The sequence below is a fragment of the Anser cygnoides genome, chromosome 1, assembly GCF_040182565.1.
Source record: "Anser cygnoides isolate HZ-2024a breed goose chromosome 1, Taihu_goose_T2T_genome, whole genome shotgun sequence".
NCBI classification, from domain to species: Eukaryota; Metazoa; Chordata; class Aves; order Anseriformes; family Anatidae; genus Anser; species Anser cygnoides.
Window position 1 is genome coordinate 91,234,617 of NC_089873.1, and position 14,687 is coordinate 91,249,303.

The 14,687-nt window shown below is 44.9% G+C and overlaps 1 protein-coding gene and 1 long non-coding RNA gene across 9 annotated transcripts in view; one reads left to right on the forward strand and one right to left on the reverse strand.

The window, feature by feature from the left end:
• The window catches only part of PHLDB2 (pleckstrin homology like domain family B member 2), an 80,288-nt gene that overhangs the window by 45,030 nt on the left and 20,571 nt on the right, over nucleotides 1-14,687 (reverse strand). For 7 of the 8 annotated variants that reach the window (XM_048057375.2, XM_067002109.1, XM_048057374.2 and 4 more), the window contains exons 2-3: nucleotides 11,029-11,138; nucleotides 6,424-7,772 (exon numbers count right to left, since the gene is read on the reverse strand). In XM_048057375.2, coding sequence (XP_047913332.1) covers nucleotides 6,424-7,772; nucleotides 11,029-11,077 — 1,398 coding nt within the window. In that variant the 5' untranslated portion in view covers nucleotides 11,078-11,138. The remainder of the gene's footprint in view (nucleotides 1-6,423; nucleotides 7,773-11,028; nucleotides 11,139-14,687) is intronic. The other variant, XM_067002103.1, reaches the window with a different exon arrangement.
• On the forward strand, nucleotides 453-4,507 carry LOC136791444 (uncharacterized). Its single transcript, XR_010833538.1, has 3 exons — nucleotides 453-672; nucleotides 2,274-2,379; nucleotides 3,265-4,507. It is a non-coding gene; the product is annotated as an uncharacterized lncRNA (long non-coding RNA).

The window sequence follows — 14,687 nt, forward strand, 5'->3', positions numbered from 1 at the left end:
CTTCTCGGAGAGGCACAAGAAGGTTAGGTGGCTGTACGCACCACGCGCTCCCCGGAATCACTTGCAGTTAGCCGCCGAGCTACGTCTCCGTCCTTCGGGAAGAGCCCGGGCCCACACGTCTCCAATCCCCACCCAACCCAGAGCTTCTGCCTTCGGGTGGGTCTCGTGCCCCTTCCCCTGCAGCCCCCGGCGGTGGCAACGGCAGAGCCGAGCTGCCCAAGGCGCGGAGCCCTGCAAGCTCAGACTTTCCACCGAGCGGGCCCAGCAGATTCCGCAACCGGCCCTCAACCCCAAACGACCGACATAATTATAACCCCGCCGAGCCCTGCTCCCTCTCTGCGTCTCCTGCCAGACCCTCAGCCTGCTCCCTCAGCCCGCCGAAGCCGTGGCCCTCCCTCGTGGTAAGCCTTTTGGCCACGAGACCCAATTCCTAAAGCGCTGTGCAAGCGCTGGCCAGCGATGGTGTGACAGCACCAGGCCTGGCCCCTCGCTACGATCCTGACGGTTATGGACGGGAAGCACAGCATTAGGATATGAAGTGCCGTCCCTCCCTGCCACAACAGGATACATCGTGTTACCCCAGGCCAGCCCCCCATCCCTCCAACAATGACGGCAAACGGCAGGTTTAGGTTTTCAGGCACAGCTGCTGCTCATCCCAGCCCGGGGAACCAGGTAAGGAGCTCTCCCTGCAAACCTCTCCTTTTGGGAGCAGCCCCGCGGAGGGATCCTTCCTTCCCCAAGTCCCACGTGGTCAGCAAAACTCTAAAATCTCAGGAAAACCTCTGCCAGGCTTCAAAAAAGTCCTGCTGAACTTCCAGGCGCATGACCGAAATGCCGCTACCTCTCACTTCTATTTTGACATGTACCGAGAGGCTTACGGACAGGAAGCTGGGTGGCTATTTTATACACCCTATTCTCATCGGTTCGTCTCGGCCAGCTCGCTCCAGCTCCAGCACACCTGCATTTAACTGTTCCAGCACACATTTCCGAGTCAAGCGGCTAGCTAGGAAACCACCCCTGTAACGCAAGAGAAATGTGAGAGCGGGAGAACACGAAAAGTTTGGGTGGTAATTTTTGTGATTTTAATTTCGACGCCAAACACGGTAGAGAAAGAAAAGGCATTCCAAGTGAAACAGCTTGGTTTAAAATTGGTTCTGCTGGGAGGAAGGGCTGTTGAATTAAGCCTTTTGAGTCCCCTTTTGGTATGTTTCCCCGTAAAACGCCCTTTCTAACAGACTAAAACATCTTTGTGTACTTTCGCTGGATCTTTTACCTGCTGTGAAAAGGGACAGACAGGTCTTGTGCTCTTGCTACCTTAGCAGTTTCGCCACTATGGGCTTCGACAAAGCTACGTACCACATCTGAATGGCTGGAAATTTAGGTGCTGAAGGAGGATGGGACAAAGGGATAACAACCCTCCTCTGCTACTGCTTAACAACGACATTAAGACACATCCCTGGCACCCTGTGAAGAAAAATATTCTGAAATAGTGGAGATAAGTAACTCCCACTCTTTCAAAGACAACTACGCCAGCGGCTCCAGGATTTGTTCATCCACTGCATGTCACACGTTGTATGGATTTTACAAATGTGTGGAGGTCGGTCATATCTAGGTATCAAGGCAGGATGGGGTTAGTCAGCTGTGGCAAGCAGCAAGCTTTCCAGCTAAGTGCCATTAGCAACTGTATAACCCAAGATCTCATTAAAAATACATGTACAGCCTGTCCTTTGTGACTGGAGCTAACGAGGTTTGTGGCTACTCAGCGGCTCCCTTTGTCTGAAGAGGAGGCTGCTGCCCTTCCCAGCTCCCACTGCTCTTTAAAAGCCTCAGGGGCAGGCAAACACCTGGCTCCAACACAAAACGTCTGAGCAGCAGCAAGTCAAAAAGGACGGGGGAAATAAGGCAGCAGGAGCAGAGCATTAAAGTCCACAGACTTTCATACTTACCACCATGTTCAGCACCCTGTGGGCAAGGGGCAGGAGGAAGGCTTCTCTTTCCTGCCTGGGTTTTTGAGGAAGTGTTGATTGCACACCTGCCTCAGATTTGGAGACAGAAGCTTGTTTCCAAGCCAGACTGCTACCCGGGGCTGAGAGCAGCTCTCCCGCTGTTGTGTCCCTTCCCTCTCTAACCTGTGCCACTTCCTCACTTCAGCCTCATTTATTCTACCATTAAGTCCTTGTTCTACTATATTTAGTCTTCTGGCTACGAGGCTATCAGCAGCAGCACCGAATTCGGAGAAAGCACCTGTGTTTCACATTCGTTTCTCCCGGCAGATGCCCAGGGAGCCTTCCCCAGCAGGGACCCACAAGGAGGAGAACTGCAGAAGGAAAGCCGCGGCCCCGAGGAGCAACACGCCTGATCCTTGCCTCCCCGTTACAGGTACAAGAGAAATGGAGGGACAAAAGTCAAACAGCTCAGGGGCACAGACCAGAGCCAGCCTCTGGGCAGGAACTTTACGGAGGAGCTTTTGCAGAACCCAGTTCCCCAGTTACGCTGAGGACAGGAGCTGTAGAGCACTGCTCAACTTCTGTAATTAAAAGCAGGTCTACTGAAATTCATTTCTTCCCTTCTTCCTATATATAGCTCCTTTTAATAAAACACAGAGCTGCACAAATTAAGTACACTAAATCCACACTCTGGATTATTAAAGATTCCACAGAAAAGTTCTGGAATAATTAAAGTAAAAATTTACCGAGTTATCAGTGTTAATTATATCCTGCAGGGGATTTGTTTGTTTGTTTTATCCTATTATACAGCACTTGTTCATTTATTAAACTAAACTGCTGTTAAGTGGCTATTCTATAACACTGCAGAGACTGTCCAACACTAGCTGTAGGAAAAATTATCTCAACCCAGCCTTTATCTGCTTGGCTGGGGTTCCTCTAAGAGGCAAGTCAAGTCACTTACACTTTTAAATACAGCTTAGGTGCTTTACATTTAAAGGATCTATAAAAAGACAGTGCCAAAATAAATTTATTAAATATGTATATGAGATTTTTCCAAGCTATATGGAGATTTATATGAGCTCTACTAACCATAGTTTTAAAGCAGTACCACCTTGAACGTTCCCAAATATTTCCATTCAATTTTCCCCTCACACGAGCACATCTTACTAAATTGCAATGAATGAATGCAAAGTGCTTTCCTGACTCGGGGTAATTCTGTATTACTTCCTACTTATTGAATAAACTTAATGAAATTCAGTGCTCTTCCGAATGTGCAGACTGGGGGATAAGCTCTCCTAATTCTATTATTGCTTGTTAGGTCATTGGTCACATAAGCCGAAATCCCTCCCAGCACGATTCCTGCATCCCATAAAACTCCATTTACGAGCATATGCTTTGGATCCACACCGGCAGCTGGGCTACGAAAGGTATCCTGCACACGCTGAGCGGGTCGTTTCTGGGTAGCTACCTCCATCTAGGGGAAAGGCAGCGTACTGCCTGAAAGCCAGCAGCAGAAAACCAAGGCTGGTGCTATTCATACGGGAGGGCGTCAAACAAAACAGATGGCATTAATATCTCTCTGGCTCTGCTGGCCGTGCCAGTCCACCGCCGACCTCCTCACGGGCTGGGGAGAACAACCGCCTTTCAGTTCCAGCAGCTACAACAATTTGCCTTTTATCTCAGACAGGGGAAAAAAAAAGAATAAAGATTTCCTCTTTGAACAAGAAATAAAAAACACGAATTCAATAGCTGACTGAATCTCACTGCCTATTCTTAGATCCCAGTGTTAACTCTCTTCCTTGTTTACGAGGCTCGCGGGCCATCCTCAGCAATAGCTCGCTGTTGCATCTACTTGTGTAAAACTTGGATCAACATCCGCCCGGAGAGATGTGGCACCAGGCCAGCCTGGACACAGAGCCAGCAGGAGCAAAGGCGGCCCCAGTGTTCAGCTGGTTTCGGCAGAAGACACATGGAAAGGAAACTTGAGGGGGCAACAGCAAATGCTATGCGACGATGTACATGTCTTCTCTCTTTGGTGCATAGGGACACATTGCAACTCAGATGTTTTAATCACTCCAAAAAACCGCAAGGAGCATTTTCACTATTTGCACAATTTTTTACAATTCTATGTATATCTGTCTGGGTGATGACAGCAGATCACTTCGTTTTGTATGCAGACAGTAGCAGCAACTCAAAATGCAAACCTCCTGAGGGGCCTCTGTCACTTAAAAAGCAAACTAAGCACAAGTAAAACTCGCAGAATAATTTATATGGGGAAAAAAAGCAACAACAAAAGGAGTAAAAATAAAGGGAAGAGACAGAGGGCAGACACCAGGGCAAACTCTAACATGCACATGGGCTTTGCCAAAAAATTCAGAGGTGAACAGCAGCTGGCAAACACGAGGCCCAAGCCAGCCCTGTGCCAGCAGGGTGGCCGCAGGGGCAGCGCTGGTGCCAGCTGCGCTGCTCTCCGCTCGGCATCTGGCTTGCGGAGTGGCCTCATCCTTCCGAGGAGCCTCCAAGCAGTCCTACATTTTCCTTCTGCCTGCCTTGCTTCAAAGACACAGAGCATTAGTCTAATATTTATGCTTAAAAGGACTGGGCTTCCCCCGCCGTTCACCCACCAGACACTCAGTCTGGACTTTTACCCATCTCTGAGAATGCAAGGCATGCAGTTTTTGCTATCCAAAGGCACTTATTTGGTGGTTGTGGGTTTTCATTTATCCCATACACACCCTGCTCGCCAAAACAGGCCTGAGCAGACCTGGATCTCCAACCTTCATCCATGCCACCTGCCATAAAATCAGACAAAGCTGTGTTTTGGAAACTCAGGCTGGATACATGAGGACCCTGTTTGGATACACTCATGCCTTCAACCACTTAAAAAGACAAAAATAAACCAAAACAGGACAGGGCCTAATGTACAACAGGCTGATGGGCAGTTTGCGGAGGAACATTAAGAGACTTGGCTTTCTTTTTTCTTTTCAACCAAATATATTCCTCCTCTTAGAGATCTGAAAACCTATTTGTGGGGTTACTCAGACCCTCAAAGCACTGGAAGGAGGCACTCTCCTGCTATGCAACCCTTCAACCAGGTACTCAAAAAGGGGGAAAAAACAGTACTGAGAAACACTGAACAGTACTGAGAAATATGTTGCCATTACATCCAGATTTAAAACGAGAACAATTTTTAGCATTACTGAATAGAGAAACAACCCCATATCTCCAGTGCCTCACCGCAAAAAATGCTGTTCTCTTTGAAATATAAATACACTCCCTGTGTTGTCTTTCACGACTGATCACCGCTCAAGTTTTACATTGCTGCTGTCTGGAAAGCCCTCTGATAACACGACAATGCCACTTGGCACACACAAAACATCACGACTGGCAACAGCGAGGAGATTTCAACACGGAGCAGGAAAGCAGCAGGGAGAGAGGAGGACATAACCCATGAGCACTTCTGCTGATGATTTCTCCTTGGGCGTGCAAAAGCGTAACCCTTTGGGGGGTCTGTAACCCCTGCCCCCTGCAGCAGGCCTCCTCACCCTCCGTCCTGGGGGCACAGCCTGTCTTCGCAAGTGCCCAAACCTATCAAAGATGGAGTGAAAGCACACATCCAAAGTTAAGGGCGAAGACCCGATAATACACGTTGGCCCTGTAATGACATAGGTCAGTGCCTAAGTGGACAATAAAATCAGTACAGCATGAATGCATGTTAGTAGGGCCAAGGCGGTCACTGCAAAACCTTTCAAGAACTCCCTCTGACTATTCTGAAGATTTTTTTTTCTTTTACCTAACAGTTGTTTCAATAACACGTTGAAGTTGTGCCTTACTATCAAGAGTAATTCAGGGCTGAGGCTTTATGCGGTTTTATGTTGACTAGTTTTGCAGCTACTGCACAAAGACAGAAGCTCTGTCCCCTTCTGCTACTTCTCCAAGGGAGAAACAAAAATGCCTGTATTTTAATGCAAATTCTCAGGAGGTAAAACCACAACCAAGCGGAGAGAACTCCGATGATGTCCATCAAACCGACCCCAACGCCTATCTGACTCCACAGCACAGCAGACAGGACTCCGAGCAGCTTGCAGCGGAGACAAATTCATTTTACCCACTCACCATCAAACACTGTCATCAACTGAAACAGAAGTGTTGGAACCCTGCAGTGCAAATTGTGGGGTTTCTGCACGCAGACGTTTTAGCAAAGCCCACAGGATGAAGGAACACAATTCGTGTGGGTTACAACGTATTTTTTAGGATGGTTGAACAGCACTGTCCATCTGAGCTGTTACAGCAGCATGCCACTTAATCATTAGCTTCATGGACTGCAGTAATAAACACTGCATCTGACGTCAGTGAAATCTGAATTTCAAAAGACAACAGCTTATGTTTTGCTATACCCTCCCGATGGCTAGATCTGGAAAAGACATTTTGCAAACACCAGCTGCCATGAGAAGCTCAAAGGAAAAGAAAAAATTACCAGGCGTTCCATCTCCTGCTCCCGAAGCCGCTCCTCCCTCTGCCTCCTGTGGTAGTCCATGAGGTCTTCTCTCCCCGAAATGGAGCTGATGCTGTTCTTCCGCTCTCTCACAGAAGTTTGCAGCGAGTTGGGCGTCTGTCTGTAACTTTCCAAATCAGTGTCATCAAATTCCATGGAACTGGTGGAGAGGTTTCTTCTGACAGAGAACGATCTGTCAAAATCCACAGGGGAGAACGAACTACTGGGACTTGTTCCTGAGAGTCCAAGTCTATCAAAATCATCTGGAATAAATGAGGAAGAAGATGCTAAAAGCATTTTTTTAGCGATTCGAGGGCTTGCAGGAACACTAAGAGTCGAACTAACATAGGGATTATTCCCAGAAACAGAACTTGCATGTGGTGAAACCCCTGAGCTGCACGAAGAAAAATTCAGGTAATTGTCAGCATCTAAAGCATTCTGAGGTAGATCCTTTTCTCCAAGTTTTTTCCTTTTAGTGTTACCCAGAGAGTTTCTTGGGGGCAAACTTAACGGCACCAGCTGGCTTTCTGTTGATTTATGAAGCCTGGGTAGGGAACGGCTGTACATTCCCATATGACTTAGAGATCCACCAGAGTATTTCCTAGGTCGTGAACCCAGAGTCTCCATCATCACATCCTTGTGTTTAACTGGCTTTGCATGAAGCGCTAGGCTGTCTTCAATATTCATCCTCCTGCCTTGCTTTGGGCTTGAAGGCATGCTGGCTGCCCCTGAATTGCTAACAGGGGAAAGCATCAGCTCGCTCCCTGAGCTGCCATTCCACATTGTGAGAAGAGAGCCCGAGATCTTCTTCGTGTCCAGCATTCCTGGGAAGTAGACATTGTCATATGATTTGTTTTTCTGGCTATACTTGGAGTAGTAAAACTTATCCATGTGCCCAAGAGATTTTTCATTTTCTCTGTTGGCATGAATATCAAAGTCTGTCCTTCCTAAACTGTACCCACTGAGGGATGGAGATGTGCCCGATACAGAGCTCAAATGCTTTACAGAGAAGCTTTTATCTGGAAGATACGGGCTTTCGCAAGGGAACAGCTTGCCTCCCTGAATTTTGGTAACAGAGTGTGTGTTTTTAACACTGGTGGAAGGATTGGGTTTAACTGCCACAGGTTGTGAAAGGGTTAAATAAGAACCAGCATAGTCCCCGTTTGTTTTAAATTTGAGACTTGATGAATATTTCTTCGTGTTGAGGTTTTCCATAATATCCTGGAGACCATTTTCAAGGGAATTCGCCACAGAACCCTTTCCCAAACTAGTATTTTGTAATTCCATCTGGTTTTGTGTGTGGCTATACTCTGCCATAATCTTACTGGAATCTGTAGGGAAGAGAAAACAAGAAGAAAAAGTCCTTAGCAAACAAGTTAGTAGCTTCTTGCATACACATGCCTGCATACTGTCTTCAAAAGAACACATTCAAATCATTAGCACGCTTGTTATAAATGCGTCTCAGATCATTAGACGAAGTGGGGTATAAGCAATCTTCCAATCTCTGGTTTTGCTAAAATTGTAGTGACAGGAAAAAAAAAAGGGTTGACAGACATCACCAAATTCACATTACAAACCAGCAACACAGTTAGGAAGAGACTTGACTTTTTGTTGTCCAATCCATTGCTGGACTCTGTGGCTTGCAGTCTTTATAAGCCTGAGCCTCCTAAGATGTCCATGTGGTAAGAAAGCATTACTGTCCTGTGTTATATTTATTTATTTATTACAGCCAAGGAATTAAGGTAGAGAGAGAAGATACAAAGCCAACAGCAGAGAAAAGAATTGAATGCAACTCTTTCAGGGCTCAGGATACAGGTACTGTTCTGGGTCACCTTTTCTTTTAACCCATGCATCTAATTCATTTGAGCCCCAAAATACTAGCAAGTTCACTAAGAGTTTGTTACCGTTCTGCTTACTCTGTGGATTGTCATGTGGAGCTTCATGGAAAAGTACAAAACTGAGGCCCGTTTCTCAAGGTGTTTCAGCTCAGTGCTTAACGTTCTTAAAATAGAAAGTCATGTAACTACATCTGCAAAGAGCATTTTAGTTAAAAGATAGCCCCAAGGAAGTATAACGCTAGGCTCTACGACTTCATTCAAAACAACAGCAGCAATCACATGGCCATTAAAAACACTAACAGGGGTTTCAGTTTCCAGGTCCCTATCATAAGTTCAGAATGGTAACTTATATTCTGAGGAAGGACAGAGACCCTTTGTTGTGCTGGACGTTACTGTTCACTGACATGCCAAGCTCCAGCCTACAGCTCTGAGTCCCACTTTGCAGAAAGCGGAGGAAAGAATTCAGCTCCTGACAGCATCAGTCACTGCAGGAGACAAACACACCCCCGAGCAGGCTTTCCCTTGATGTAGAAACGGCACCATAAACATTTCCAGCAGCTCTCTGGATGTGCTAGGCTGTGCTTTGAACTAATAAGGCAACCACTCTTCAGTGTCGGTTCCTGCAGTGCCACTGAGCGCTGCCTCTGGGAACACGGGTCAAACCTGGGATTGACTCTTGGCTCAGTCGCTTTCCACTTGTGATTTCAAGCCACCTCATGAGAAACCTAATCCCAGTTTGCCACTCTGCACGAAAACCTAACATCCTAGCATGCAAAGTGCTTTTAAAATCCTCTGAGGTGACACTTCAGTCCTCTTCTGAGTACCACTTCAAACAATTATATGAACCCAGACACACAATTTGGATTCCCGCCCCACACTGCAGCTGCAGAGCAGAACTGAGATGATCCAGTTTCACTGGGGTTCAAACATCTGGTGGGAGGTGGCAATGCATACTTTGAGTGGGTCCCTGTTTCTTGGACCTTCATTGCTGCCAAGGCAAAAAAAAAAAAAAAGGATTACTGTCCAGGGCATCATTCAATATCCATCTGTTCCAAAAGCTTCTGGAAACGAGCTCTCACTCCACACAAACTATGGTGAGTCTAAATGCCTAACAAAATGTTCTCCTCAATCGGTAGGGAACAAACCCATAAGTTTAAGAACAAAGGTAACCATCGTTAATAGCATAAGTGAATATGCAAAAGATAAAATGAGTTGGCATTATGGAACAAAAAAAAAGTCTTCTTGAGCATATCTGGCTAAGAATGTGTCAATTACAAGCTCTACTAGTGGCAGAAAACATCATCTTCCAGCTTCAGACCCAAGTCTCAGGTTTACCACTAAGCAGAATTTAGTACTTTTTTATGCTGTCCGTCATTTAATTTGCTGTAATTTTAACGCATTCATTATTGACGATCCAACTAAGTTGCCTTTGAACCAGTAAGTTCACAGGACTCCCTATCAGACCATCACTGCTGGGAGTCACTTTCTTATAATGTGACATTTTTACTTGACATTTTTAACTACTTTCACAAGTTTTGATGATCAGCAATGATGAAGTTCAGATGCAAAAAAGGAGGAATGTGACCCATGTTCAACAAAACTCTGTCGAGACAAAGTCATCAGAAAAAGATCAAGCTCTCATCATGTTAGTGGTGTTATAAGGAAAAACAAGATGTAAGAGCTATTTGAAAGCACAGACACAGCGCATGATGTATGCGCCTTGACTCTTATATTAAAAATGTACTGTCCAAAACATTAGTTCAACACAGCTGAAGTTCAACTGGTTTTGCATAAATTCCACTGACTCCTATATAAATAGCTTAGCAGACACATTAATGGGACATTAATAATTGTTTATTACTCCCTTGCAACACCAGTAGGGCACATTTAATCCTGCGAAGACTAACTGCTTTTGCCAAAAAACAAGTTAGCTCATGGAAACTTTCAGGCCCGTTCACCACAGCAATGAAGGATTCATTGTACTTTAAATCCAAACAAGTACAGTAAAAAAGGTCACAATACCTTCATGTAGCCACTTGGATTCAACTTTTCTTGACGATACCTCACGCCAATTCCTCTGAGCTCTCAGTTCCAACACCACAGTGCCCGCAATCATAAGGTTAAACCCCAACTGGACTAGAGCACATGTTTAACTGAACCTTAACTTCTTCCCACAAGCCAGATCTTGTTTGGTTTGTTTATTTTTAGGGCAATGCTTGCGATGAGGCTTTATGAATAAGCCCTGATTCGTTACATATACTGGCTGATGCTGCCTTCACATGCAGTCACAGCAACTGGGGCAGAGAGTTCCAGCATGTGGCACGTACAGGATCCATCCTGCCCCAAGGTCAGCCTGAGCTTTCACTTGGTAACCTTCAGCGCACAGTGCAAGGCTCCTCTGCTTAGCAAAGTATTTACTGCCTGGAGCTACACAGGAGAAAATTCTTCTCTTTTTTTTTTTTTTCTTTTCTTTTTTTTCCTCATTCCTTTCCGTTTCTGTGCTTCCCAAGTTCTTTAGCTGGGGGTCACTGATATCTAGTCCAGCCAGACATTAAACTGATGGTGAAGGGTTGGCTGTCTGCAGTGTGTCTGTCCAGCTGTGGCCCTGTTTTGGCTGGTGAAATGAGTTAGATACAGAAGAAGAACAGAGCACTGATTTATCTACAGAATTAAAGGACCAAAATCAGTCATAAATCCTGAAAGATCTCAGTAAATTTACAAACAAACTCAAATTGTACTAATTGATTACCTGATCCAACATTCTGAAAGGAGGAGATGTTACTTCTGTTTGGCATCATATTTGTCTTCTACACGATGGTTAAATCAAAGCTAATTTAAGCGAACCAGATAAATTTTGACCTGCAAATAAAGTAACAAAAGAATAAAAATATTGCTTTAAGAAATGTACTCTGAGAACACATTTCAAGTGCACTGTACAGACCAAAATTGACTTTTCTTAAGGTAAAATCTCCAGACACAACTGAAAAAGAAACATGTTAAAAGACATTTGGAAAGTGCAACTCATGTTTAATGTGGAGGCTGTGGAAAAAAAAACACCCGACTGGAGTTGTTTTATCAGTTTAAAAGTCCATATAATTTGATTTGATAATCTGCTGTTATCTATGAGTCTGACTCTGTGCAGGCAGTTACTAGTCACAGCTCCTGAGTTCTGTTTGCATTCCTGTGGTTTCCTTAAGAAATCGTTAAGAAGGTTGGACTTTTCGGCAGAAGATTTTATTTTTGAAAGCCCTGTAGCCCAAATTCAGCCCACACAATGCCAGCATCCTGCAATCACGATGAAACCTATGTAAAAACAGGTATGCAATTCAAAACGCAGAAAATATTTTGGCGTGATGTGATTTCTGAGGCTCCAAGGGAGACAGGCTAGGAATGCAGAGATCCTTTAGAGTTTAATTTAAAAATAAACAAATAAATTGATACGGCTACAAGAGAGACTTGGCTTTATTAAAATGCCAAAATTGTATCCCAGCCACTGAAGACTAAAATTAAACCTAAAACCAAATAGAAGATCTCTAGTGGGTTGCTCTAAAAAAGATGTATTTTAAACATGCACATCTGTTTTAAAAGGTTGACAAAAATGCTTTAAAAAAAATTGCTTCAAGTGACAAAATTAATGGTGACCATCTGTAGGTCCTCTGTGCTTTAATTCTAGATGAGCAAATAGAAACATGAAGAATGGAGACAGATGCCTCGAGCTGCCTACAGCTGAGCCACCTATTTAACCTCAGTGGTCACAGCCTCGACACTCCGGGTCTCCACTGCACGCAATCTCCTTGCCAGGCCTTTTCACATCATCCTCCCAGGAGGACAGCCCTAAAACAAGAGCTGACTGCTAACTCCCTATGGAGAGAGGCTTCCTTGCAGTGCCCTATGGCTTTTCTCTCACCCTGCTGCTTCCTTCCCCTGCCGTGCCAGCCAGGCCCGTTCCCTCCTGTCTCTTACTCCTCAAAGCACGTCTACGCTGATCTCACTTTATAACACTTTTTCTCTCTACAGAGGTCACTCCTCACTCCTGAGGAGAGGTTTCCGCTCCATGGGGCATCTCTCCTCACGGCGAGAGGTAGGCCTCGCCCTGACAGTGCTCTCCAAATTTTGGTTCCCTGAAAGCAGCACCGCTGTCCTCTCAAGCCTTTGGGCCTGCTTCCCAGCCAGGACCAGCCTGCCTCTCATCTGCCAACAAAACATCAAGCAGCAGGACAGAAATGCCATTAAAATGGCTGCCAGGGTACCATCTTGGCATAGTGTTTGCGTGCAAGGCACTACTAAAGATAACAAGCGCCCAGCCCTGTGCTCCCCAAAAAAAGAGATGAACACCCAGCTTCTCGGGACACGGTTAACTTCGCACAGAAAACTAGTGGCATGTAGTGTTTCACAATATTCTGTAGTTGTGCTTTCTGTTACATCATTGACCAAAAAATTAAAATGTGGACAACTTGGAATGACAAGACGGAAGAAAGGGTCGCTTTAAAAGGAAGAATGAGAAGTAATTACATTTTTTGCATTTCTAACATTGCTGCTTTTTGATTAGGATGATTGGTAAGATCACTAAAATATTAAAAAAAAAACCCTTCCCTTCTATCTTGTACAATGATGGCTACCACTTAATCAACATGACTAATATTAAAGAGCGAAGAGCTGAGAGGGAAGGATTTCTATGTATTTCAAGATTCAATCTTCAGTTCAGTTTGGTGAATACCTGATTTTGCTAATAGCCAGAAGGAATAATGTCTTTTTTAAGGTTAAATATTTATACGGTTCCAGCTCAAGTTTGAGAACTCATTACATGTCTCTCTCCTTAGAGAATGAGAGATCAGAGAGGTCATCACCTAACCGTAATTGGATTTTTGGGGAGAAAAACTACCTAAAATTTTCTACTATGAAGATAAGCTGCAGACAATTAATGAATTAGGGAGTTAAACAAGTGAACAGCTCAAACCCAACAGTTTATCTGCTCACATGCAATCGTATTTTTTCAGGTCAGGACTATGCATGGCCTCATGCAGAAACCAGCGAGGCTGGGTCTCGTTACAGAGCACATGCTGCACTCAGCCTTGTCTGGAATGAAGCAAAGTGACTTCATCTGGGATTTATAAAGTCATCTGAAGTGAATGTATACAGCATTACCAATCATGTTTCATCTGTGCGGTGCCCAGGCCAAATTAAGTTTTGTTTTACTAACGACCAGAAGAAACGGTGATTCATGACTCAAACAGGCTGCGAGTCAAACAAAGGATCCAGTTTTAAGATATTATAACGCAGGGTTGCTTTATTCCAAAACACCCATCCACTCAGCTGAGTGGGACAGAGCTGCACCTCTACAAAACACAGGTACAGCTCTGCCCCGTTTTTGTTCCAGAGATTTAGGTTGGAAATAGGAGACATTTCTTCTCAGAAAGAGCAGTCAGGCATTGGGACGGGTTGCCCAGGGAGGTGGTGGAGTCACCGTCCCTGTGGGTGTTCAAGGAAAGGTTGGACGTGGTGCTTAGGGACATGGTTTATTGGGTGACATTGGTGGCAGGGGGATGGTTGGACCAGATGATCTTGGCTGTCTCTTCCAACCCTAATGATTCTATGATCTTCTCACCAGGTGGGCTCTCTCCCCTTCCATCGCTTCAGCCTTGACTGACACCTCCCTTTGGGAGAGGCTGCCATGGTATGCCTGTTGCTCTTGTATTACCAACCAAGACCCTTGAAACGCCTCAGAAATAGATACTGAATTCCTCTGACCAAAAACAAACAGTAATTTTTAAACAAAGTTCTTAAAAATGACCATCTGCCCTTTAAGGCTTCTCTGCACTTCATTGTTTCTTCATTTTTGGTTTCTCAAGCAACATTACAAGCAGTTCCCGGCAGCTCCTGTCCCCTCTCATGTGTCTGACATTTCTCTTCAGAAATTCCTACAGCAGTGTACAGCCACCCATGGAAAATAGATGAAATTCCATTGTGTTCTGGAGACAGGAAAACCTAGACTTTTCCAACCCAAACAAAATCTGGCAAATGAGAGAGGGCTGATGGCTTCAGTGCCTGGAGGCGCAAGTTTCCCACGGTATAGGACACCTGTAACCAAAAATGGGCTGCTCCATTGCCAAGATTTCCTTTTTCCCCAATAATCTTAGGACAGTGAACTTGCTCCTGAGTAAAGCAAGGCTGTTTCTTTTTTTCCCAGACCTTGTTTGTTGATGAAAGAGTCCTGATAGGCTCACACGGATAGGAAAGTAAACCTCACAAGGCTCTGTAGTCTACCTCCAAAAAATACTGAAGTGTAAATCAGCCTTTCCCCAAGCCCTGAAAGCCTACTGCCAAACCAAAGAAATACATTCACACAAGACACCTGCATAGTTTGATCAAGATGCTATACCCATGGCCTAGGGAATGGGCACATCCTTA